This window comes from Blastomyces dermatitidis, assembly GCF_000003525.1.
Source record: "Blastomyces dermatitidis ER-3 genomic scaffold supercont1.3, whole genome shotgun sequence".
In the NCBI taxonomy this organism is placed as follows: Eukaryota; Fungi; Ascomycota; class Eurotiomycetes; order Onygenales; family Ajellomycetaceae; genus Blastomyces; species Blastomyces dermatitidis.
The window spans coordinates 562,655-587,004 of record NW_025544776.1 but is presented as its reverse complement, the minus strand read 5'-3'; the positions used below and the strand labels follow the sequence as shown (position 1 = coordinate 587,004).

Sequence of the window (24,350 nt, the reverse complement as noted above, 5' to 3'; positions counted from 1 at the left end):
CCACCATTTCCAGAGGCTCTTTGTTCTTCGTTCTGTTGGCTATTTCGCTCCCTTTGCATTAGGATGGATACTTCTTGGCCATCCACCGGTTCTGGAGGTGTGCTAAATTCGGTGTTTGAAACTCCGTATCATTGTTGTCAGTTCGAGAGTCTCGACGACTATGATAAAAATGCATGCTCCACGGGCCTGGACATGTATTTTTGGTGAACGAAAGCAGCACAGCAAGCCAGACTGCCACATATAATATTATGGCTTTGATAATCAACTCATGTCTGCTTCGGATAATTCGCCGGTAGTTCTTTTTTCGGCGGGGGTTATCAAAGCTCTCAGTGCGGCTGGACGCCTTCTTCATTTCCCCTATACCCCTTGAGTTTCAGTTATACAATCCGTTTCTGCTATGAGGTATATCAAGCTATATACATGCCTATGTTTCTCTATCTATAACAGGCAATTAAGCCCCCCTAGAAACATGGGATCAGCCAGGGGGTAAACTGTTTTATTCCACTTTGGTAGAGATTGATGATCTGTAGGGACTTGCTGTCCCTACTGAAAAGCAATATATACATACTTACAAGGCGTTTTGTATTTTCCATCTGCCATTGTATTGATGCTATCTGTTGAGGCCTAAAGTTTTCTCTGAAGTGGGTATACTTCTATCGAAAGTGATAAGAACTCTGCTCGATTCTTCTGGGAAGTTTAGTCGGATATCTACCTGCATAAGGTTTACCGACCCACAGTGCAGTTTCCTACTCAAAGATCAGATATTTTAGGCATCTATTGTACTTTTCGATATTCTATACTACTAACGCTCCAGGCTAAGAGGAAGAAGAAAAATAAGCAAATAGGTTTGATGTAGAGATAGGAGATGCGGGAGAGATAGGAAAATGCAGGGGTATATACGTATAAAAACAAGACACAATCCGCTTGCGATAACATCGGGGCTACCCATGCCCTGAATGCTTATTCCACACTATACGACCGCATATGACGAGGGCCCCTTTCTATTCGCACCATCCCTTCACTCCGGTGCCGTTTATGCTGGTTTCTCACCGGCTCCTTTCCCTTCCGCGTTGATGGCCCTGGATCGCCATCTGCATAGCTGTCGGTGGAATCACTCTCAATCTTCCTCTCGAGTGTCTCGTCACTCCCATCGCAGACTAGCATACTCTCACGGGGCGGCTGCCTTCTGTCCCAATGTGATCGCTCCCCGCTAGGGCCCGTTCTCCGCTCAGTGGGCACCCGATCTCGTGCGGTCGGACACGAATGTCGGCGCTGTGGCGCCCTTCGCTCGCGGCTATCTCTGCAGTGGGATCTTCCAGTCGATTCCCGCCTGCCCATTCCATGTCCGTCAAGCTCCCGACGATGGCGTTCATCGGAACTAAACCTCCTCGTAGCTCTCTGGCCACCACTCTCTCTCACAGCGGATGTACATATATTTCTGTTTTGGCGAGGCTGAGGAACTGGCATTGCCCGTGCTACTGATGATAGGCCTCCCTCTCGCCTCTGCCGGCGCCTCCTTCTGTGGCGTTCTCTCCTTTCCCGTCTTTCGCGCATTCCTCGCTCCGTATCCACCGCCCTGCGTTCCCGGTCCCAGCTTGGGACACGGAGACAGATTACGAGAGCCAATGCGAAGAAAAATAGGAATAACAGTATTGATGCCGCGAGGACGCCACCTTGCTCCTCTGGTGTCCATGAATTCCAGCCTCCATCCGGCTGTTGCTCTAATTGTCCCTTTTTTGTACTCTGAGAAGGGGTGGATATCGGAATAAGCGTTGCCATGGCTCCCGGTGAGTAGGCGGAGTTGGTGCGAAGTATTTTGCTGGCTGGTTACCTCGGAAGGCTGACACTTGCTGATGATGACGTGGGCATTGACATTGGCTTGTGATGTAGGTGGGGAACTATCACATCTGCTATTTTTATAGAAGTGATGAATGAACAGAATGGTTTTAGCTGGTTGCAGGAAATTGAAGTAATTCAATGTGAAGTTGCCGTGCCTTTAGCGATTGAAGTGACAGAGAGATTTAGTTGGGAAAAAGAGGGAAATGTCTACACCACGTAAATAGATCAGATGTATTAGTGTAGTGAAAAGATTCGAATAACACCAGCAGAACAGAACTGCCCACGATCAATCAAAAAGAAAACTCTTCAATTCTTCTAAAAATAGAGAGAATGCGAAACAGGCCTGAATAAAGGACTTGGAGTGGAACCGCTAACGGCAATGAAAGAAAGTAAATTTGGCCCTTGACAATGAAACAAGAATTGTCCGATGGAAGCTTTGATTGTGGCTAGATACTCAGATAAGGCGCGTATACGGACGCTTATTCTAAATGTTTGCAGCCTCTACTCAAAAAGAAGCAAACAAGGAGGCCTGAATGGAGCCGTGTCAATTGACACACATATATATGTACATACATAGATCTCAAAGCCATTGCATCCGTAGCAAACAGTGCTAGCACTCCCGCGTCTAGTTTGCTTCTAAGCAATCACCTCATGTATCCGCGACCCCATCCTGGTACCAACACCAGCAAGCAAGAAGATATTCCAGCTACCTAGCAGTTTACAGCTAGGGGTGACCATTGATGGCGGTGGGCGGTGCTGCTCCTCCTCCACCCCCCGCTCCGTTCGCAGGAGGGTGTCCGTTGGCTAGTTGTCCATTCCCATTCGCATTCACATGTCCATTGCCGTGTGCGTTTCCGTTGCCATTTCCTGGGGGCCCATTTGCTGGCTGTGATGGGTTTGTTTGCCCTGAGTTGTCCGGTTGTACGTTCGCCGGCTGTCCATTATTAGCTGTGGTGGACGGGCTTCCTGGCTGCACTGCTTGCGCTGGTTGAGGGCCAGGGGGGGGAAGATTGGTCGCCTGAGCTACTTCAGCTTCCTGGGCGTCGATCGCTTCCTCTGCTTTTCGTGTCTCTAGCATCATGTTGTTCACTGCGAGGTTGTGATAGAACACGAAGGCGGCGTGGATGACAACTCTATATACGATGAACGCGAATACTGGTACCAAGAGTACGATGAGAACGATGACATGGTTGGGGCGCATGGCTGTTGTGTGGTGAAATCACCCCCTAGGTGCGTGGAGGGTAATGGAGGTGTGGAGGTGTGAGATGGAAGCTTTGGATATGCCTGACCTACTCGCGAGGAAACACTTGTAATTCGAAATATTTAGAGGCGTGCATGCCTAGACATAAAAGCTATGTGATATGCTATTGTGCGAGGTGTCAAATAATCCTTGGTCAATATCGCGTTCAGGGTTAACGTCTGATTGTTCACAAGAACTACACCATCGATCAGCAAGTTAGAAGTAAAAGATTTGAAGTATGGAAGAATACCTTACCTGCGCATGAGGGCACCTGAGAAGCTATAATGTAGCAACCTCGAGTTGGAAAAAGAATTCATATCAAAATAAACATTATTCAATAGGGAGTTTTCGCCCAGCAACAAAGAGGGAGTTGTCGCGATCTCAACGCGTTGTAGATAATGTGAGAACGAACAACAAAAATCATTCCTCTTGACAGCTGAAAGAAGAAAACCAGAATAATATTCATGAAAGAAATTAATTAAGAGTAGGAAAACCAAATTCAAACAGCAGCATTACACCTTGCTTCTTAAAGAGTCTTTAGGGTCACAGCTGTTCTCGGAGCCATCATCGCAATCGATAATCGTTTTCAGAAGGGTTAACCAGCAATGATGCATGCCGACCTTATAACCCTGATCCCATAAATCCTGCAGTCTTTGACGGACCAGGGATTTGTCGAAGTCCAAAGTTTCAGACGGAGGAACAAGGAGGAAAATCTTTGCGCCGCGAATGACTCGAACGCCCAAGGTAAAAACATCTGGATCAGATATCCAGCCTAGCACGCCATCTCCACCGGCTTCCCGCGTTTCATTTATCAGTGTAGAAATACCATCAGCAACCCAGGAGTAGAGCTGTAGGGCGAAGCTTGTGTTCTCTCGCCTCGCTACTGATTGCGATAGCACTTTAGCCCATATCTCAACTTCCCGCACGTCCTCAACAAACAAGTTCTGTTTTTCTTCTTGGAATAGAACTGTGCTCTCCGTCTGAAATTCTGCAAAGAGCCTAGAAACGGCAGTGATAGTTTTATTTTCGTTGAACTTAGTACCCGAGAGCATGGTTGGCAGCCCGAGGAATCGGTCCATTGCTTCTGCACATAAAGTTGTAGAATTAGCAAAGGTTTTGGCGAGGATATCGGCCAATTTCGAGCTAGCCGCGAGAGGAAGTAATGTAGTGGCTTCGTTTGCACTATCAGAAACAAGCGAGAAAAGTGTGGATGCTGCTTGCGCTGCAAGATATCTGATGTCCTCATCGTCGTCGTTCAGCATCCCATACAAAACAAGATATGTCTCTAGGATATTGGGTTCGATCTTGGAATGAGTGTTGCTTGTTTTCAACCCTAAAACAAAAGTTTTCATTGAAAGCGCAGCAGCATGGCGGGTTGAGAATTCCTATCGGGATTAGTTAACCTACATTCAACATAGAAAAGGGGGTTTGTAAAAACTCACGGTTTCGTCGCCAATGGCAAATCTTAAGCTTTGAGTCCATTTATCCAATCTTGTTTTGAACCCCAAGGAAACTTCAGGCACATCGAATGACAGCATTCTCAGCGCCAGGAAGCATCCTTGTAGGCGTAATGATGCATTTAGCATATCACGACTCCCTATACTGGCACCATCGCCGTCTTTTGAGATATCTGTAGATACAACCCATTTTTGTAAAAAGTGGAACTCAGTGGATAGCGGAGAAGTATTTTCCAACAGTATCATCAACTCATCCGCTAGATTGGAGGTAATGGTAAGCCGTATTTGCTGAGAGCGTGCCTCTTGAATCATGGCAATGTAGAGCTTTATCCTCTGTACCTGGGACCGTTTATGGGAGCTGAAACTGTGGTGTATGTGGTTTAGCAACCAACAGGTGGTGTCGGAGTCTACTGCTGAGATCGAGTCTATAAACATCAATAGATCTTCTGATGCGACCGCTCGTTCAAGGAGAATGCTAGTTTTCGAGACGGAAAGTGCTTTTAAAAGTAGAAATGAGGATTTGGAGATTGTCGTATTGACTTGCGAAACCAGGTCACTTAGTATACCGAAAAGCCCATGTTCTTCCAATAGGGCATTGATTTGCGGTATGACAGTGGCTATTATCCAGTCAGCATGTTTTGCCCTTGTAATCTAAGTATGTCATAGTACGTACCTTCAAGACCACAACGGGTACCTGCCTCAGTAACATCATTAAGGATTTCGACCAGCGTAGCCAGCACGAAAGGAGACCTGGCGTGAGAAAATAGATTTTGGAAAACTTTTTTCACAGTAAGAAGCGTCGATCCGGAGCCGTCTAGAAATGTATTAGCGAACGTGTCCTCGGATGAACCTAAGGCTTCTCACCTAGCCAGTATCCGCTCGAGGAAACCCAGAGTCTCTGCAGAGCATATCTAATACATAATGCCGTTCCGTGGATTTGGTTCTGTGAGAGGGATCCGTGGGGAACTGTGGAGAGCTCACAGACAGTCGCCGGTATCTCTTCATGCCCTAGGAGGGACGCATATATCCTCGCTGAGTGCTCCCTGATACCCCAAACAGGGCTTTTAAACTGCTCGAATACAAAGTTCCTTAGGAGCTTTTCCTCCTCCCTAGAAAAGGACGGCACCTTCTCTCCAATTAGCTCCAGAGCTGGGAAAACTCGCTCCGTTTTTATGGACAGCTCCCATAACTGCGAACTTGTCTCTTGTTCTTCATTAGGGATGGGGTCTTGTAGGAGTTGGCCCAATAGCTCAATTAAACCGGGATACTTTTGAAAAACGATCCTACTTCCAGGCTCAGATCCAGAACTCCCTCCCAGGCCCGCGCTGCATCCCGCCTTAAAACGACACATTCGATTCATTAAAGCCTTGAAAAGCATCAATCCGCAATTTCGAATTGCCCATCTAAAACTACATGTTAGCCAGGTTTGAATCCAATTGTCAGGGGAAATTACATTTTGGATCCTAAGCACTCAGCAGAAATCCTTAAGCAAGGCATGACATAGGCTTCCGTCGATGGGCCTAGTTTCGTGTTCGTAAAGATATCTTTCAAGCAATTTAAGGCGTGAACCTGGGGCAATTTGATATCTGACCCTATAGCACCTGTAGGCGCACTCAGCTTAGCAATCTCCTGAGTATCGTGCATGATTTGGCGGAAAAGAGAACCATCGGGTTGAGAAGAAGCTATCCCGGTGATAAGTGCAGGGAGGCCCGCTGATCTTCGTGTGAGCTTCGAAGCTTGCGCGTCGATGATTTCCAAAGCATCCTAGTTCGATTAGCAGGGGCTCTCTCAGAGAAGACATGAAAAGCGCAAATACCCTGTACCAGACCTCTAGAAGGTCGGTAGTCCCAAGCTCCTTCGACTGGGCACATCGTGCGCAGCAAGCGGTGAAAGTCTGCGAAACTGCAGAAAATGCACCCCGGTGTCGTAACTCGGCAAGTTGAGTAAAACTTAGTGTTCCTATTTTATTGAAATCGTCTCTAACGAGTCCAGTGCCAGAAGAATCGGGGGAGTAGCTCAAATTGAGTAATATCGCGTGGAGTAGCATACTGTTTATTTTTAGTTAGCGATATCAAAAATTTGAAGCCAGAGGCTAATACCTGGATTCCCGCAATGCACGCCAAGAGCATGATAACAAATCTTTCGGGCCCTTAAGCTCATCCGCTGCGTCCTCGTCCTGTCCTTCTGGGGAATCTATACAGAGGATGGCCCGAACACCAAGCCAAATATTTTGGCAGAGCAAAACGAGTCGATCGTGGTATAATCTCCAGTATGGACGCCCGGTTTCTGATGAGGGAAACTGAGAATGAAACTCAGGGGTCGACACGATATACCTACTTATGGAGATTAGGAAAGCGGTTCATCACTCTCGAAGAGATGGCAAGGGGCGGCCTACCTTAATGCAGAGATGTAACCGTGGACAGAAGTCTCCCGGATTGCGATTTGAAACGAGCCATCAGTTGAATACAGGGTTTCTTCCAAAATTGTGACAAGTCTTTCCACGATAGTTTGTTTTTGCTCATACCAATTTCCACCAGTGTCTGAGGATTTGGATTTGCTGCAACTTGCAAGGTCGAATATAATGTGGTAGAGGCGTGCCACTGCATCAGCATGATCAGCTCTGCTAGTGCGGCTTGCGACACGCTCTGCTCTTTCCAAAGCCTTAACGAGTTGTAGTCGCAAAGGTGAATCTCGCCCTTTTATGATATATTCTTGTCCGCCATTATCGAGCGTTGATTGGATATGTGCTCGAGGAAACATATTTAGAAGCATCAGAGCTGTGGAACGGACATCGTCGAATGGGTTTATAAGCAAATCACCCATGAGTCTGAAAAGACTTGGTCGAAATATTTCAATACTACAGTCCCAGGACATTTGATCCTGGCCAAGCCTGGACAAGTGTATAGGGTCAATTCTACTATCCAGACCTGCCTGCGATAACAGTACCAAGGTCTTGAGGGCTGATATGTGCCTTTGATAGGACATTGTTGGCTGAAGTTCTAGTTCGAGAAAATCCACATACCACCGTAGAAACTGTACATGGGCATCGGCGACATTGGCGTGCTTGGCTCCAGGCATATCATCCCCAGGTGTATTTTGGTTGGTAGACTGTGACCCATACGCAAGGTTCGCCATTTTGCGACAGGAAGACAGACCACCGCGTAACCTAATGATAAGCTTTCGAATTAGGCTGAATACCTCTCCTCGATATTGGGGGTCGCTGTCAGTATGCATATAAGGGAAATTTTTGATTAAAACTTGGAGGCTATCTGGGGAGAACGGCTTTGTGGTGGAGGGGGCTGTTATCATCAAAGAAAGGGCCGAGAGCCGTATGGCAGCTTCAGAGTGTATTAAAAAATCGCCAATTCGGCCGCTTTCGATAATATATGACTCGCCAGAGGCCGACGCAAGTACGCCTGAGCCTAAAACTAATTAATTGAGAACGATATCAAGCATTGGGGAGTTTTTAACTTACTGCCTTCCTGCACAAGACCGAGCTCTTTGGCTATTTGAAGAGCGGCAAAGAGTACAATAAGCTCATCCGTGGTGGCTTCACATGAACTAGGCTGCAAGTCGTGAGATGGTAGAGTGCGGATAAATGACTGAAACCCAGAGGGTATCGCTTTGAACAGCGGATAGAGAAAATGATCAGACACTGCATCCAATGCATCTAGATTTTGCAATGCAATATATCTGAGAGGGGCTTGCCAGAGAGGACCCGAACTGCTCGGACTATTGTACAAAAAACTGATTGAAGCGGCTTCCAGTCTATGGCAGAACAGAGTAAATAATGTTCCAGCTGGGAGGGCCAAGTCTCGGTTATTAGAATTAAGGAGGAGAGAAATGGTAAAAATTTGGGCAGCGTAGAATAGCAATTCATTTTCTCCAATGTTTTGACTGCTTTCTCTATCAATAAAGATGTTTACGGGAACCCCAAGCTTGATGCAATGCCTTTCTAATCGCGGCGCCCAAGTCATAGGATTCTCTAACATCCATGTCTTCATCTTTTGGATCAGGTCAAGCACCGGGAGGGTATCCTTTCGGATAAGCCATTCTAGGGAGATCAGGCATGCCTTGAGCCTTGACCGGGGTTCGCACAATAAGATGTTGGGGATTACCAACTGAATTAGGTTTGAACGCACTGACTGGATGATGGAGTCATCATGATGCCTTGAAATAATTCTGATTAACGAAGTTAGGACCAGCCTCATTGGTTTCGGTTTGCGCTCATAGCGATCGAGCAGAACCTCAAAGGTGCAGGCCCAAGGAGGGTTAGATCCGGACAATGAAAACTCGCGGATCCGTTCATTTGTAGAGAGAGCCGTTGCATCAAGAAACGCGCTAATTGAATTACAAATAGCCACCATATGAGATGATGATAAGTCGTTGGCGGAAAATGTTCTGAAAAGGCATTTCCAGATGGGAAAGATCAATCTACGACCCAGTTAATCTAGCTGATCGAGAGGAAATGAGTTCAGAAAATTGAGAATAAGCTTACAGTGGGCTATCGGCATGCAGGATTAAATCCCTTAACGGGCCCCTGGCGGCCTCATTTAACACATTTTCCGGGATAGCATCTAAGTCTGAAGACAACAGACATTTAAGTGCTGGCGGCGTCCGAGTTTGTTCCTGCGTCGGAGAGCCATTGGATGCCGGTTTCTGGGTATCCATTATTCCAAAAAGAAAAACAAAAAAAGAAAGATAAAAGTGATAGAACTCTAGATAGAAGGAAAGCAAATCAAATCTATCATAAAGAATATCAAATAAACCCCCCCCCACTAGTAGGTACTGCTACTTTTTTAAATTTATATCCTTCCTCGAGCGTAAGATTTTTGCTGCTCGTTGGCTGTAGATGACTAAGCGGACGAATGTTCCCTGAAGCAGTATAGCGTAGAATCAAAGATTTTCCGATCGCCGAGGAAAAATTATAGCTGCAATCGAGCCGCAAGAGCGACAATCTCCATCCCGACTTTTCTTCCGCTCAAGACCTAACCCAGAATTACACCCCTTGTATAAATACCGTTATCCAGGAGAACGCGGGCATATCCAGGAGCGCAGCTGGCGCAAGGAACCCTTTTTTTTTTCTCTCTTTCCAGTTTCTAGATTTTGTGGCTTGTTTGTATAATATATTCCTAATTTGCCATCATGTCTATCTGGGATACTCTCTCTGGTCGAAAGGGCTCTTCTACCTCTTCTGCTCCCTCCGGCCCCTCCCATTCTACGTTCGATCCTGCCTCTGCCGAAGATGCATCCTCATTCCTCTCTGGCAGCGCAATGCCAGACCCCTCACTATTACATCCTCTCGCCGGACTGAACCAAGAAACACTAGATTACCTTTCGCTCGAAGATTCCGCGCTCGATGACCTACCCGGCTCCCGCTCCGCACTCCCCTCAAGGGGTTGGTCAGACGATCTTAGCTATGGAACAGGAACTACATATCTAACAGCGCTTTCGATTGGAGGTACATGGGGTCTGATTGAAGGCCTCCGGAAAACTCCAGTGACTGCGCCCCCAAAACTTCGATTGAACGGTGTCCTCAACTCGATTACCAGAAGAGGCCCGTTCCTGGGCAACTCTGCGGGCGTGCTTGCAATGGTATATAATGGAATTAATTCCACTCTGGGGCATTTTAGAGGGAAACATGATGCGGCAAATAGTATATTGGCAGGCGCTTTGAGTGGCATGTTGTTCAAGAGTACAAGAGGCCTGCGGCCTATGATGATATCTGGAGGAATCGTCGCCAGTGTGGCTGGTGTTTGGGCTGTAAGTTTTGCGTCTTTGACCTCCAATTAGTAAAACCAACTTTTGCTAATGTTGCCTTTTCTATAGGTTACGAGACGGGCGTTCTTCTCATAATCTCGGCGTGATTTTGGTGTTCTACTCACAGGCGGTTTCACAAAACAAAATATTCAACTGAGGCCGGCTTTTTATTCCGTCATTTAGCAGCGTCATTTGAGATTTTCCGAATGAATATAGCAAAAAAGTCGCCCCTACCTTTGAAGCTTCATGTTTCTACCTTTCGATTGCAAATGTATTAAAAATACTTGGTACAACTTATTTGACCCCGTCTCTTTCCACTCTGGCGTGTATGTGGAGCATCTTTGATTGTTATCTCCTCTGGTTGGAGACTCGCATGATAACGGGTTTGCTTTTGCTGTATGTATATAGAGGACTTTTAGTTGGCTTTTCCTTTCTGTCAATTTTCTCTTCCATATCTGGTTCATCCCTCGTGAGTTTCACGGACCTTTCTTATGCCTGGACTTTTTAATTTATACTTCTGCTCCATAAAAATTATATTTTCCTCCCATTCAGCTTCTATAGTTATGTACATGCTCATCTTTATGGTCATGTATATGCCACACCCAGCTCTGGAAGGTTGCGGAACCAACATGCCGAACAACCTCGCGACTACCCTAAGTACTAAAAAGCGGTAAGTGGCAAGCTAATTCAATGTTCGGCAGAGTTCCCCTAGCATGTCGCGACTTCCCCATCTCTGTGTTCTGGACGGTGTTGCTAACAGGCAGGTCAACACATTGTTGCTACGCTGGACACCAGAAGTTCTTTCAACCTACGACTCTACACGTGGCCTACATACCTATACGGCATTCACGCAGTACCTACATAGTTATCACCGAAGCAGTTGTTAATTCTTCTTTTACCACTATTCACCACTTCCTCGAATACCTTTGGAGGGCGGGATCTTCTAGAGAGTCAGTCTACTTCTTGGAGCGTGGAAGCGAGCGCGAAGCGTTGCATTACCGAAGCACTTGAAGAGGAAATGGCACCTGCCATCTCAAATGTGGAAAGGAGGCCGGCTACTGTAGAGGATATGATCGAGTGGCTCAGGCGCGACGGATTCCACATTGGACTACTTGGTTGGTGTCCAGAGTGGGATCCATGTGCCATCTTCGGGCTCCCTAGTTCTACCCCAGGACCACACGTGTTAGGTATTCCGACAAGCTCTGCGGACAAGTCTGATGGACAGCTACAACTTGAGTCAAATGTCACGATGGATATTGATGGGAGTGCGGAGATGAGTACAAACGCCGTGTTTCCAAAAGGACTTCTTGAAACCTCCCATGCACATTACGTGAGGACGATGGTTAGAACACATAAAAAGTTGCTTCCGGATGCCCTTAAGGAAATCGACCAACGGCTAGTAAAGGCGGGAGTGACACGGCAAGAAGTGGAAGCGCTCACTAGTGGGGATGAGTTAGAGGCATATGAGAAGCTGGCAAGGTTAGAGCAAGCGATGGCAAAGCTCCCTCTATCTACTCGGTTACAGTTCCGCGCTATGTATGTCGTTGCACCCGGCAAATGGAGGACGATTGACATCAACCTTCCCGAGACGCATAGGTTGGGAGACTTTGAGGGAAGTATGCTCCGTCGTTTACCTGTGTTACATCTGAACAAGTCCAAAAATCTGGCAAGCATTCAGGGGAGTTCGCAGCCCAGCGTTGCATCGCAAATCCTTGCAAAGAAACCTGGTTTCGATAAGGAAGTTTGGGCTTACAAGATAGCCGAGCGGGATCAGAGCGGTTCAGAAGAAGAGAACTTTGAAGGATGGAAAACGCTGTGTGATGAGGAGGACTTCACCGAGCTCAAACAGGCCCTCTTGAAAGACGAATTAAAAGAAGCTAAAATCGCAATTGTCTGTCATGTAAGGAGAAACAATCCCAACCCCCTCCCCCGCTCACAGAGAAGCAATAAACTAACCGGCCACCTGGTAGGAAACTGCTTTCGAGACGATGAAGCAGGGGAAGGAAGAAGGGCGCGGCAAAGAAGTACATCAGCAGCCGAAATTCCATACATCGAATAGAGGATTGGATTACTACATTGGCATGATAAACAGTGGCAGCAACTTGGGAAACACCAACTGCAACATGGACGTCGACGAATGCATACCGACCTCTGATGTCATTGACTGGAACCAAGTGATAAATGCGAAGGTCGCAGGATGGGAGGAGGATCGACCGCAGTAGGTAGTTTAATTATGTGCGTTTTCTTAGGCGGCTAAACGGTCCATATGGTAGCAACACAGAAATAAAATATATTTCTTCCTGGGCACTTCCTTTCAAGTCTACGCTGTAAATAATATATAGATAGATCCTGTGCTTAAGCTAGTGTCTTAGTGCAGATGTTAGCCGTACAGCCAAAAAAGGAATCGCCTCCAGAATAAATTACACGCTAACTTCATATGATTTACTACGTAAGCAATGTCAAGCGCCAAGGCGGTGTGGATCTGGTCCAAACCTTAAAACGACCGCTCCGCCTGCCGAATCAGGAAATCTCAGTATATTCTGCCGCCTTGCACCGCTTCCATCCCGCCCCGGACCCAACGTCGCAACCCAGCTTCCCACTTCCCACTTCCCACTTCCCGCTTCCCGCTTCCCGCTGCAACTACATATTCTATATATCCAGTATCACCGCTGCTGTATGGATTTCCCCATGTTATAGTCCCTTGGGATGTCCCGGGGTTCGATTCCGTGCATACTTTCTCCAGCCTAAGACCCATCGTCTCAAGCACACTTTATACGCTTAACGCGGGAGCTCTACAACTTCGTGCGCCACGTACCTTTGGGCGATGCACCGCCTTCCGTTCCAGAAGTCTGTGGTAGAGCCGCCCTCTCAAGATAATGGGCGTAGTACAGACCCCCAGCTCCCGGTCAAACCCGACTCAGATCCTCACGAGCCTTCGCCGTTCGCCTCCACACCGAGAAAGCCCCACCCTGCTCCAATCGCAGGAGACATAAGCTCGCCGGAGGGTTATACCGACGGCGGAAATAACTACGTGCTTTCAAAACCTGCCCCAAATAATACATCGCTTCCGTTTCCAACAACAGAATCTATCTCAATACCGCGGACGCCTTCGCTTCAAATATGCACAGATCTGCCGTCGGCCCATCCCACCAAACCCTTCTCAGATGCGCCTCGCGAGCCTGACATACCCCTTCGTTCCAGCACATCCTCTACTAGCCTACCACGCCGTGCGCCAAGTATTCGGACTGCTCTTGCAGCGGCGCATTCATGCGCTGGGTCGATATCTCCTAGCTCGGTTTTCTCATCACCTCAGTTAGCTGCCCTGATAGATATCACTCCACTGCCATCTCCCGTCTTACTAGGAGCCTCGCCCTGGAAATCCACAACTAGCCAGGCACCATCCCGGACACCTTCTACATCCTCGAGAAGTAGATCCACGTTTAGTATCCGTAGGATCGGATCATCAGAGAGACCCAGGTCGCCTTCTAACCGACGCCATATTTCTGGGGCGCTGGCTCCGCCCAACAGAGAAGTTCAGCTACCTGAACCAGAAGGCTCCGCTGAGGCTGTTCGACTGAATAGGCACGCTCGGAATCGAAGTCTTAGTGACTATACGCCAGATACGCTTCATGTTCCTCCGCCCCATAAGACCAATCCATCCGATACTCTACTCAATAATGGCACCACCACACCTACTCAAGATATGATGATCCACAGCAATATGCAGCGTGAGGATTATTTGGCTGTCCGACGTGGGATTGCGCTCCCTTCTCCCACACGCCTCCCAACCCCTCCACGGAGCGCGCGCAGTGGTTATGACAGCAGTGATACAGACTTAGTCCCGACCCTACTGGCACCTGACCTTCAAACCCCCACATATCATGTCATGTCGGTTAGGACGCAACAACCCCGTAGGTACCGAATGCTACGCAAATTAGGGCACGGGACATTTAGCCAGGTGGTTCTGGCTGTAAGGGATGATCCTGGCGATAAAATGGAGTCTGCTTTAACTGGCAATACGTCACAGCCCCCACGCCTAGTAGCGATAAAGGTCGTCGAGTACGGCCCAGCTGGAGGAGCGGACAAAGAAAGAGTTGAAACCTCGTTAAGTCGAGAAGTCGAGATTCTCAAATCTCTCAATCATCCATCCCTCGTCCAGTTGAAAGCGTTTGGCGGCGACAACAAACGATCTTTGTTAGTTCTGGACTACTGTCCTGGTGGTGACCTCTTCGAGTTCGCGAGTCGGGCAGTAAACCAGTTATCCCAGTCCATTATCCGCAGAATATTCTCAGAGCTGGTGGCTGCCGTGCGATACTTACATGCAAACTTTGTTGTGCATCGGGATATTAAACTTGAGAGTACAGCTACCCGCTGAATCTTTCCTCAAAACTACACCATCTTTCTTTCGCTCATATGTTTCCGATTTAGGAAATCTGTGCTAATCCTCCCTTCATAGATGTGCTTGTAAACATACCCGCGTCAGTGATACAGGATGTCTCCGACTGGCGAAGATATCCCCGCGCCCTCGTCACCCTCAGCGATCTCGGCTTATCGAGACGCATTCCTGAACCTCCAGCCAGCCCTCTGCTGCAGACGAGGTGTGGTAGTGAAGATTATGCGGCTCCAGAAATATTGATGGGACAACCATACGATGGCCGGTCAACGGATGCTTGGGCGATGGGGGTCCTGCTGTACGCGATTATGGAAAGCCGACTTCCTTTCGATCCCTTGCCGGGAGCCAGAGGCGACCCTGCCAAACTTCGCGCGCGAACCCCACATCGGATAGCTCGCTGCGAGTGGTCCTGGTACCGGTTTGCCAATGAAGACGGCGAATGGGATCCGGTTAAGGGGGAGGGACGCCAAGATGCAAGGGCATGTGTTGAAGGACTACTTACGAGGAGCACGAAGCGGATGAGTTTAGATGAGATTGCGAAAATGCCGTGGGTGCAAGAGGCTATTGATGTTCCAGAAGGGCTGAAGAGGGGAGATATTGAAGTTCCTTAGAGAGAGCTGAGTGTTTCTATTTACTACTGTTTCCATACCACCTTTCCGTTAACCTTATGATCTGTTCCTCCTTGATTCCCTTTTCAGTTTCCGCTCCTCTACTTTCATTTTCGTTCCCCAGAGTCTTTTCCTCTTCTCCCCCCCCCCTTTCTTTCCTTCTTTTCATCTTCCACCCGGCCTCCCCCCTAAAAAAAAGAAAAATAACCCTCCCACCTACACCTTGACTTCGGTTTATACCATGACGACATTCAATGCTGCTTATGACTCTGGCCACTAACCGCGGCCCATTCCGCTTTACCTTCCGGTCCACTTATTGATGCAAGGGAGACAGATAATAGTACCTTGTTTGCTGCGATGACATATAACTCTCGCAGTTTTGTCCTTTTACAATTTTGTGCTGCATAAGGGACACTCGATGACTATTTTCTTGTCTCCCTTCGATGCTCCTTTCATTCCTACTTCTTGAATCTCACACAGTTCTTTTGCGTTTGGGTGCCTCCCTTCATGACTCTGTACATAATATAAAATTTCTGCATTGCTAGAGCATATTGTACAGCATATATATATAGAGCAATAAAATCGCCAGATATAAGGATTGAGAAAGAGAACCATTCAATACCTAGCCTAGAGAGAGTCATCGTGAGCGTGCTGACCTTTAAGCCAGCCCGTGATTGGCCAGCACATGCCAAGACCGAGGCTCCCGACATCGGCCGCCCTAACCATCTCCACACCAGCTTGGAAGCTTATAATTTGGATATCTTCAATTCTTCACCATTTTCGGCGCTCACAACAACGACACATTCCTCACCAACAGTCCGCATATTGTTGTACGCAGAGGACGCAGGGTCAGCATTCTAGAGATCCATTGGCCTGGACGCTACCAAGTTGAGGGTGAGGAAAATTGACTGACCTGGACCAGGCAGCTTCAGTTTGACATGCGCTTGCTTCGACCTAGTCATATCTAATATATACCCGCGATGCTCCGCCTACAGGCACGGGCCCAGATGCCCAACAGCTTCAAGAGGCTGCTCTTCCCATTATCCTCGTATGTTTTCAAAGGATTCTATATAGCCGTCAAGTATTGAAGTTGCTAAAAACGGATTGTGTCTAACCTAAAACGCTCTATTCAGCCGATCTTTCTCCGCAACTTCATCCCCATATTCACCCTCGTCCTCAAAGGACAAAAAGCTCAACAGTGTTTCTCAACATGTCACACAACCTATTTCCCAGGGTGCTTCGCAGGCCATGCTCTACGCCACAGGCCTTACCCCGGAAGATATGTCGAAAGCCCAAGTTGGCATCTCCAGTGTCTGGTACAACGGAAACCCATGCAACATGCACCTCCTCGATCTAAGCAACCGTGTGCGCGAAGGGGTGCAAAAGGCGGGGCTTATCGGTTACCAGTTCAACACCATAGGCGTTAGTGATGGTATCAGTATGGGCACGTCGGGTATGCGGTACAGCTTGCAGAGTCGGGATCTCATTGCTGACTCAATTGAGACGGTCATGGGCGGCCAATGGTATGATGCCAACATTAGCATCCCCGGTTGCGACAAAAATATGCCTGGTGTTGTTATGGCGATGGGAAGAATAAACCGACCAAGTTTGATGGTTTACGGCGGAACAATCAAGCCTGGTTGCGCAGCAACCCAAAACAACGCCGATATCGACATTGTCTCTGCGTTCCAGGCCTACGGCCAATTCCTAACAGGTGAGATCACTGAGGCCCAGCGATATGATATCATTCGACATGCTTGTCCGGGTGGCGGTGCTTGTGGAGGCATGTACACTGCCAACACCATGGCCTCGGCGATCGAGGTTATGGGTATGACTCTACCGGGATCGTCGTCGAACCCTGCAGAATCCAAAGCCAAGGACCTAGAATGTTTGGCGGCTGGCGAAGCAATTAAGACACTTCTCAAGGAAGATATCCGGCCATCTGACATCTTGACGCGCCAGGCGTTTGAGAATGCGATGGTTCTCGTCAACATCACCGGTGGCTCCACCAACGCCGTACTCCATCTGATTGCCATTGCTGACTCTGTCGGCATTAAACTCACAATCGACGATTTCCAGTCCGTCAGCGATCGCATCCCCTTCCTCGCAGACCTCAAACCCTCCGGTAAATATGTCATGGCCGATCTACATACAATTGGTGGTACTCCCTCATTACTCAAATTCCTCCTGAAAGAGGGTCTCATCGACGGCTCTGGAATGACCGTGACCGGCCAAACCCTAGCCAAGAACCTCGAGAAGGTCCCTGACTTCCCCGCCGATCAGAAAATCATTCGGCCCCTCAGCAACCCCATGAAGCAAACCGGACACATCCAGATCCTCCGCGGAAGTTTGGCGCCGGAAGGCAGCGTCGGTAAAATCACAGGCAAGGAGGGCACCAAGTTCACCGGTAAAGCGAAGGTCTACGACCATGAAGACGACTTCATCGCCGCATTGGAACGGAAGGAGATTTCAAAAGACGAGAAGACGGTCGTGGTAATTCGCTACACCGGGCCCAAGGGCGGTCCCGGAATGCCAGGTACGTAAAAGTTTTTCTACATCTCACCCTCCCGAAAACGGGAGAGCAAATCCTATCGTAAAACCCTCACGCTAAACTTTTTTTCCTTTTCAACCCCCCCCCTCCCCAACAGAAATGCTCAAGCCCTCCTCTGCTCTCATGGGCGCCGGCCTCGGTTCATCCGTCGCCCTAATCACGGACGGCCGTTTCAGCGGCGGCTCACACGGCTTCCTGATCGGCCACATCGTTCCCGAAGCCGCAGTCGGCGGGCCCATTGCGCTCGTCCAGGATGGCGACGTCATCACCATCGACGCAGAGAAGCGCTTGCTTGACCTGAATGTCTCTGAAGATATCCTTGCGCAGCGCAGGGTTGAATGGGCCGATCGGGAAAAGAAGGGATTAAATCCCGTTACGGGGATGAAGATGAGAGGGACGCTGGGTAAATATGCTAGGTGCGCATTTTTATTCCTTTCATATTACTATATTCATCGTGTTTTCTTGTCTTTATGAGGCTTTGAAACTAACCACTATTTTCTTCCCCCTTCACCATGCAGAACCGTCAAGGACGCAAGTCACGGATGTATCACCGACGCATTGTAGAAGTCTTTTCTAATTTTTTCCCCTTCTGTTTTCCCTTTTCCGAGTCTTTTCATCCCACGATACCTTTAGGCATTGACTACTTCAATAGATATCGATTCTGGATTTTTCCTTTTTGTTTTTTATGATTTCTGTACAGTACTTTTATCTTCTAGCAACACGGGCCAGGCCGTTAGTTTTTTTTTAACAAAAAAATTTGTGAAACGTGAAAATATATAACAGCATGAAGACGTGGTTTTTCTAATTCGCTTTGCCCTTGCCCATCACAGCGCATCTAATCCTCGCGTTTTTTAGGCACTTATTTTATAATTATGATAGATACTGAAAGAAAAATTTTTGTTTATTTCAATATATGAGAAATCAAGAGTTGAGGAGAACTGACATGGTCTCTGGTCTCTTTCTATTATCTGTGAGGTATTGATTAAGCCCTAAATCGGACTCTCAGTAAGAAGAAGGGAGGGGCAAAAACAGCAAGAATGAGTGTTAGTGCTGGGAGGAAAAGAATGTAACTAGATATATTTACAAGTGAACCGAGGTTTAAAACCAAACACAACCTAACTAATAATGGATATCTGTATGTGGGAGGCGGTAGGTATGGAGACGTAGAGGCGGGGGAGGAACAATAACAATAAAAATAAACATGTAAGGAATATATGGGAAGGGGGAAAAAATTGAAGGACTAACGAAAAACGCTCCCCGTTTTCTTTTTGGTTCTCCATTCGTGCGTCTGTGTGCTGTTGTGCCCTTTCCGGTAAATGTGCGAGTACGTAGATGGGATCTGAATGAATGAATAAAGATACACCACGCGCAAATATAGAAAAATAAAAAAGAAGGGAAAGAGAAGAGCAAAAAATTAGGCCCATGCAAGAAAAAAAAAAAAAAAAAAAAGGCCGGGGAATATTGAAAGGAAAACGAAGAAAAAAGACATGCCGCAATAACCTATCTATGCTAAATGTGTATATATCCCCCGAGAAAAACTCCCAGTAAGTAACTAAAAACGATCCCGTCCATAATAAACCTTAAAATTACTCCACTCCGCCCCGCCCCCTTTCGACGGAGTTAGTCTGTACCATCCCCTCACCTCAGCGAAAACCGCGCCGTCACCGCATTCGTAGCCAAAATCTCAATCCGCTGCTCATACAGCTCCATGACATGCATCATCGGATCGCCAAACACCACGTCCTGCAGATCGTCATCCTTCAGCAGAAACGCTTCCACATACCCGCCATCTAGCAAGTGGTTTCTCTGCTTCTCCCTATCGGCCCCGCGGAGCAGGATTAGGTTTCCCGCCGCGCACAGCGACGAAGGAGGCGTCTTCCAGACGACTGTCGGCATCTGGTCGTGGGTCTCGTCCAAGTCGCTTTTGCGGTTGTTATTTTTGCTGCTTTTGTTTTTGTCGCTTGTAGGCTTTCTGCCGCCGAGGCGATAGAGTTTTTGCTGGAGGCTCGAGGTTGACTTTCGGGCTGTGGCGCTGCTCTCCTTCTCCCCCTGGGCGGTTAAAGGGGAGCGCGGCAGCGGCGGTGCCGGGGAGATGTACAGGTCTACCAAGGAGCGGACGTACGCTTTATCTGCGCGGGGTACGGGGTCGCCCTCATTCACGAATGAGAAAAATAACCATTTCTGGAAGCGGTCACGGCCGGGCCCAACGGGTTTCTGCAACGGTAGCAGCGACACTGGCGGCGCGCCGAAGGTGATGCAGTGTACTCGCTTAAAGTAGTCGCGCATCCGAATCAAGTCGGACTTCAATGTCTCCGACAGCATATGCATGTATAGCAAGCTGGCGATTGCTCCGCCGGCTGAGTGCCCTGTTATCACGAGAGAGGAAGAGATGCGCGACGGATTTTCGTCAAGGATCTGCCGCAGGCGCATGGCTACGGGCTTGGCTATGCGGCGCGCGACGGAGAGGAAACCAGCGTGGCACAGATTTCCGCGGTCGTCGAGGAAGTTATCTGGCGCGACGGGGTCGGAGTTCATGTTCGTGGCCCAGTCGCGAAAGCTGTGCGTGCCGCGGATGGCGAAGACGATTACGTTCATGTTATCGACTGGTTCGGATTTGATGACCATTGCCTTTGTGCCGAGGCGCCAGTCGGCTTCGACGCGGGTTTCGCGCTCAGCCCCGGTGGGTTTGTTGTAGACTCGTTGGGAGAAGCGCGCTGCCAGGCAGAGGAGAGGATATGTAGGTATATAGCTGTAAGGCGAGAGAGGCGGCAAAAGGGAACGGCGTTAGTTAAATTTATAGCCCCCAAGGCAATAAGTTGATAGGTGAGCAGTAAAAGAAAAAACCTTACAGTCGCAAAGGGGTGAGAGTATCCGGCAGCCGACAATTTGCATAATGATACACTTTGGAGAAGTAATTGATATTTGACAAGTACGTGCGGCGTTTGCGAACTCGGAATGGCCGCCCTCCTCCAGAGTCTCCGCCACGAAGTGGCGGCTGAGGGTGGTGGTAGCTCACGTCTACATAGGAATTTGGTCAATTTTTTTTTTAGCATGCCATAACTGCACTGAGCGTAATCGTCGATAGCAACTTACGTAAATCTTGTTCCATTCCGCTAAATTCCTGGCCGCCTATGGAGGTGATGACTTCGTCGAGCTTCCCGGAAAGAAGGTCGGAAAGATCAGGAGAGCCACTAGAGGAAATATGGTCCTGGTCGGTCACGCTGTACAAGCTCGCGCGCGCGGAGGCTTTGGAGGTGGTAGGGGCATTGTCCTTTAAGGGGGGGTAGAGATGATGATGATGATATTGATGCCATTTTGGGCGACTTTCGTAGCATGGTATAGGCTGAACTAGTTGTTCCGGGGGTATCCAAGTGGAAGTAAAGCGGGTAGGCGAAGGGGTAGGCGAGCAGAATGGCAATATGGGCGGAGAGTTGGGCGGGGTGGGAGGCAGGTCTTGTGACGACAAGATTGACAACCTTGAGATATCGTAAGCCGACGGGTTATATGAGATGAATTGGTGCGTATCGTTTTTGTTTTTCTCGTCGCCGTTGACGATATTGCTGCTGTTGTTCATTGGGGGGTGTATATCTCGATATGCTGGGTGATCTTCCAGTGGAGGCGGTGTTTGGTGAACAGCAGGATGAGCTGAGTGTTGGGGGTGTTGAGAAGCGACGACATCTGGACGTGGAGGTGCAGGGCGGGGAGGCTGTTGAAAATGATCTGGATTGACAAGTCCTGAGTGCGGCAGGGACGGATTTAATATAGATGTGGAGATATTTTCCATGTAGTAGGATGGCGGGAAGGGGAGCGGTGCACTGATGGTGGGCGTATTGGATCGCCCATAGGGATTGGGAGCCTGTGGCCTTTGTATACCAAAGAACGCCATACTGCTAGTGTTCTTGTTATTTGCCGCACGGTAGACATGAACTCGACGATAGATATTAACACAGTGGAGAAGAAAACATTTTGTTTTCTCTTCCAGACAGCAGGACGGGGAAGGGACCACTCTATGAGGCGGGAGGCTGGTCAGGCAAAAGGGCCGTAGCTTGAAAATTAGAATCGCGTTAACACGCAAGCAGAGGAGCAAACATCGCAGGTTTGCTGGCCCAGTGGCATGTTGGGAGCTGGAAAATAGCCAACAGCAGCGAGGGATTCCACACAGTTGGAAAAGAGAAAAGAAGTTAATCCGTAGATCACACACACATTCGGAGGGGTTGTATCAGAATCCTGGACACGAGATCTCTTTTATTCTGTTTCTTTTCTTAGAGCCAACGAGCCGGATATCGCAACTTGGCCCCGACAATCCCCTCAGGGATCCGGGCGGCCTTCCTGCGACACCATTGGGCACGCTCACCACGGGCAAGGCAGCCAAGGGTCAGAGAGTGACAGACAACCGCAAATGCATAGACTTGGCCGGGGCCGGGGGCGAGGCTGTGACAGGTTGGGATATTTACCTCAGGGCCCGACGTTCGATGCCAAGGGCTTTGGATAGGATAGGGCTCTATCCATCCCTCCTCAACTTCTTCAACAATTCATTTACCTAGGTATGCCTGGGCAGGTTCAAGGTTTTCGAAGGTCCCTGATGGCGTTGAGTTATAATTTCTTTTCCCTCTTTTTCAAGCAAGCCATATGATTCCATCCACAATTCCACATCAAACCACCACATCAACCCGCCGCTAGAAGTCACAACCAGCGTTCTGGGGAAAACCTAACTTTGCTAAGTCGGGCTTTGGCGGCGGGGATCTGCTGGGGGCCTACCCTTCATCGCAAGGGTTGTCCAATAGCCAGATGCACTGGCGGCAGATGTTGGCGGCGTGCATATTTATTAGTCTCGCATACAAGCCACGGACTAGCTAGCCATGCAAGTCGAGGGCAAAACGGCATTTGTTGAGGAGGAGGAGGAACAGCGCTGCGCCAGACGGGTAACTAACTAACCAACAGGGGCTCGGGAGAGAAATGAGTAAACTAAACCACCATCAGGGCACTCAAGAGCTGAAATTGACTGTTTGACTGTAGTTGCAATAATGGTCAGCTTAAAACACCCGATATATAAACAAATAAGTTAGGATTGTTCATTCTTTGCTAGGAATGCGGCTCTGGCCAAACAGCACAAACACAGCAACTCAATAGGAATGCGGATGATGGTAAGCAATCGGTTTCTTTTCTTTTCTGTTTCTTCTTCTTCGCTTCTTGTCCAATTCTTCCTTCTCTGCAGCGGCGAGTATTCAAACGACTACTGAATCTGCCCTGTTCTCTTCTACTCATCCCATCCCAACCCATGAATGAACTCGAATGAATACCCAGAAGCTGACAGACAAGTCTACAGACAGGCATCTTCTCTGACTGACACCAACGCCGGGTCAATAACACGCATAAACCAAAACCCCCACATATACATCCTTGAGAGGCCGCGGGGAGGGGAGAAATCTTGAGGTGAAGTCTTGCGTTCGGAACAATTAACTACTTAAAACTAAAAAGCTGCGATTAAGCATAAAACTTAACTAAATATTTGAGTTTTAAAACAGGCAGGCCCCCGCAATATGGAGGACACTAACGATATTACTATGGTAACTATGTACTATGTAGTTCTCAGGTACGGAGTACATGGATATACATAACTACTGTACTCAATACACTCATATGCCAGGTCCCCCATTCCGTTCTATATATAGCACCACCACGGGCGCACCATAACTATGCACTTTCACACTGCAGTATCACATTTTATCCAATGGATAGAGTCATCTCGTGCCCGTCGCCATTCTTACCTTTAGGAATCTATCTATTTGCTCACCGTACATACATATGTACCGTACTCTGCTGCTCATGGAAGTCTCACTCACCGCCTGGGAGTTTGGCCGAGTGGAGGGGGGGAAATGGACTTCCTCCTCTCCCCAGTTCTATCTACTTCGTACACGTAGTAATATTCCATGATATCAGATACCATCTTCGAAAATCCCCCGTAGCGTTAGCCCTCTGCCTCACTAAAAACAAGCTTGCAAGATTGTACTGTACATATTATAATGTCCGCGTATTCATATAAGGAACAGCAGCGACCAATCATGGTCTCTGAAGTAATTGCTAGTAACCGATCGTGGGGGAATCAATCTAGTCGAATGGAGAGAGGGGTACCTAGGTAGGAGGAGGAATTTCCTAGCCGTGACTAGCGCATGCATGTATTGTATGTATGTATGTATGTACATGTATGTATGTACATATGTAGTGGTAGTCCCACAAAAAAATACGATTCATCAGGAACCGCGTGAGGTCCGAACGGCTGGTCCAACGGGCAAGAAACATGGGCTGTCCCCCGGAAAAGGAGAAAGGAGCCGGCGGTGTCTAACCGACTGAGAGAGGAAATGGAATGGAAGTGAGAATGCCTCTGGAAGTTGCCGGAGGGGAAAAGGTCTTTCTATCTCTGCAACCACATAAATATGATTAAACAGAATAAGTAGCTACGTATATATAAAAAGAACAGAAAATTAATTCGTCATGTCAAAAA

At 48.2% G+C, this 24,350-nt stretch overlaps 8 protein-coding genes across 8 annotated transcripts; 4 read left to right on the top strand and 4 right to left on the bottom strand.

The window, feature by feature from the left end:
• Positions 1-909: 909 nt before the first annotated feature.
• Positions 910-1,779, bottom strand: BDCG_02497 (uncharacterized protein; the record flags this gene model as incomplete). The annotated part of the gene is made up of 1 exon (XM_045418039.1): positions 910-1,779. The coding sequence occupies one exon, from the start codon at positions 1,777-1,779 to the stop codon at positions 961-963; it is 819 nt and encodes a 272-aa protein (XP_045274711.1). The 3' UTR covers positions 910-960.
• A 784-nt stretch (positions 1,780-2,563) lies between these two features.
• On the bottom strand, positions 2,564-3,040 carry BDCG_02496 (uncharacterized protein; the record flags this gene model as incomplete). Its single annotated transcript, XM_045418038.1, has 1 exon — positions 2,564-3,040. The coding sequence occupies one exon, from the start codon at positions 3,038-3,040 to the stop codon at positions 2,564-2,566; it is 477 nt and encodes a 158-aa protein (XP_045274710.1).
• Positions 3,041-3,591: 551 nt separating this feature from the next.
• On the bottom strand, positions 3,592-9,207 carry BDCG_02495 (HEAT repeat protein; the record flags this gene model as incomplete). Its single annotated transcript, XM_045418037.1, has 10 exons — positions 3,592-4,464; positions 4,522-5,153; positions 5,210-5,350; positions 5,401-5,939; positions 5,990-6,300; positions 6,353-6,584; positions 6,636-6,872; positions 6,932-7,958; positions 8,012-8,937; positions 9,035-9,207. The coding sequence occupies 10 exons, from the start codon at positions 9,205-9,207 to the stop codon at positions 3,592-3,594; spliced, it is 5,091 nt and encodes a 1,696-aa protein (XP_045274709.1).
• A 284-nt stretch (positions 9,208-9,491) lies between these two features.
• Positions 9,492-11,139, top strand: BDCG_02494 (mitochondrial import inner membrane translocase subunit tim23). The gene is made up of 3 exons (XM_045418036.1): positions 9,492-10,299; positions 10,366-10,966; positions 11,092-11,139. The coding sequence occupies exons 1-2, from the start codon at positions 9,682-9,684 to the stop codon at positions 10,390-10,392; spliced, it is 645 nt and encodes a 214-aa protein (XP_045274708.1). The 5' UTR covers positions 9,492-9,681; the 3' UTR covers positions 10,393-10,966; positions 11,092-11,139.
• Positions 11,140-11,222: 83 nt separating this feature from the next.
• Positions 11,223-12,600, top strand: BDCG_02493 (uncharacterized protein). Its single transcript, XM_045418035.1, has 2 exons — positions 11,223-12,196; positions 12,267-12,600. Exons 1-2 carry the CDS (start codon positions 11,315-11,317, stop codon positions 12,516-12,518), a joined length of 1,134 nt encoding a protein of 377 aa, XP_045274707.1. The 5' UTR covers positions 11,223-11,314; the 3' UTR covers positions 12,519-12,600.
• Positions 12,601-12,839: 239 nt separating this feature from the next.
• Positions 12,840-15,915, top strand: BDCG_02492 (CAMK protein kinase). The gene is made up of 2 exons (XM_045418034.1): positions 12,840-14,654; positions 14,753-15,915. The coding sequence occupies exons 1-2, from the start codon at positions 13,121-13,123 to the stop codon at positions 15,298-15,300; spliced, it is 2,082 nt and encodes a 693-aa protein (XP_045274706.1). The 5' UTR covers positions 12,840-13,120; the 3' UTR covers positions 15,301-15,915.
• Positions 15,916-16,061: 146 nt separating this feature from the next.
• Positions 16,062-18,985, top strand: BDCG_02491 (dihydroxy-acid dehydratase, mitochondrial). The gene is made up of 4 exons (XM_045418033.1): positions 16,062-16,345; positions 16,431-17,833; positions 17,946-18,264; positions 18,367-18,985. The coding sequence occupies exons 1-4, from the start codon at positions 16,278-16,280 to the stop codon at positions 18,410-18,412; spliced, it is 1,836 nt and encodes a 611-aa protein (XP_045274705.1). The 5' UTR covers positions 16,062-16,277; the 3' UTR covers positions 18,413-18,985.
• On the bottom strand, positions 18,703-24,213 carry BDCG_02490 (uncharacterized protein). Its single transcript, XM_045418032.1, has 3 exons — positions 20,942-24,213; positions 20,698-20,866; positions 18,703-20,597 (listed from the first exon to the last, which is right to left on the bottom strand). The coding sequence occupies exons 1-3, from the start codon at positions 21,732-21,734 to the stop codon at positions 19,487-19,489; spliced, it is 2,073 nt and encodes a 690-aa protein (XP_045274704.1). The 5' UTR covers positions 21,735-24,213; the 3' UTR covers positions 18,703-19,486.
• Positions 24,214-24,350: the final 137 nt, after the last annotated feature.

Excerpts from the sequence above, each read along its gene's own strand:
- BDCG_02493 (XM_045418035.1), top strand. The coding sequence starts at position 11,315 with ATGGCACCTGCCATCTCAAATGTGGAAAGGAGGCCGGCTACTGTAGAG. Across the intron at positions 12,197-12,266 it reads AAATCGCAATTGTCTGTCAT|GAAACTGCTTTCGAGACGAT; the intron begins GTAAGGAGAAAC and ends GCCACCTGGTAG.
- BDCG_02491 (XM_045418033.1), top strand. The coding sequence starts at position 16,278 with ATGCTCCGCCTACAGGCACGGGCCCAGATGCCCAACAGCTTCAAGAGG. Across the intron at positions 17,834-17,945 it reads GGGCGGTCCCGGAATGCCAG|AAATGCTCAAGCCCTCCTCT; the intron begins GTACGTAAAAGT and ends CCTCCCCAACAG. Across the intron at positions 18,265-18,366 it reads ACGCTGGGTAAATATGCTAG|AACCGTCAAGGACGCAAGTC; the intron begins GTGCGCATTTTT and ends TTCACCATGCAG.
- BDCG_02490 (XM_045418032.1), bottom strand. The coding sequence starts at position 21,734 with ATGGCGTTCTTTGGTATACAAAGGCCACAGGCTCCCAATCCCTATGGG. Across the intron at positions 20,867-20,941 it reads CGGAATGGAACAAGATTTAC|ACGTGAGCTACCACCACCCT; the intron begins GTAAGTTGCTAT and ends ATTCCTATGTAG. Across the intron at positions 20,598-20,697 it reads ACTCTCACCCCTTTGCGACT|CTATATACCTACATATCCTC; the intron begins GTAAGGTTTTTT and ends CTCGCCTTACAG.
- BDCG_02494 (XM_045418036.1), top strand. The coding sequence starts at position 9,682 with ATGTCTATCTGGGATACTCTCTCTGGTCGAAAGGGCTCTTCTACCTCT. Across the intron at positions 10,300-10,365 it reads GTGTGGCTGGTGTTTGGGCT|GTTACGAGACGGGCGTTCTT; the intron begins GTAAGTTTTGCG and ends CCTTTTCTATAG.
- BDCG_02492 (XM_045418034.1), top strand. The coding sequence starts at position 13,121 with ATGCACCGCCTTCCGTTCCAGAAGTCTGTGGTAGAGCCGCCCTCTCAA. Across the intron at positions 14,655-14,752 it reads TCGGGATATTAAACTTGAGA|ATGTGCTTGTAAACATACCC; the intron begins GTACAGCTACCC and ends CTCCCTTCATAG.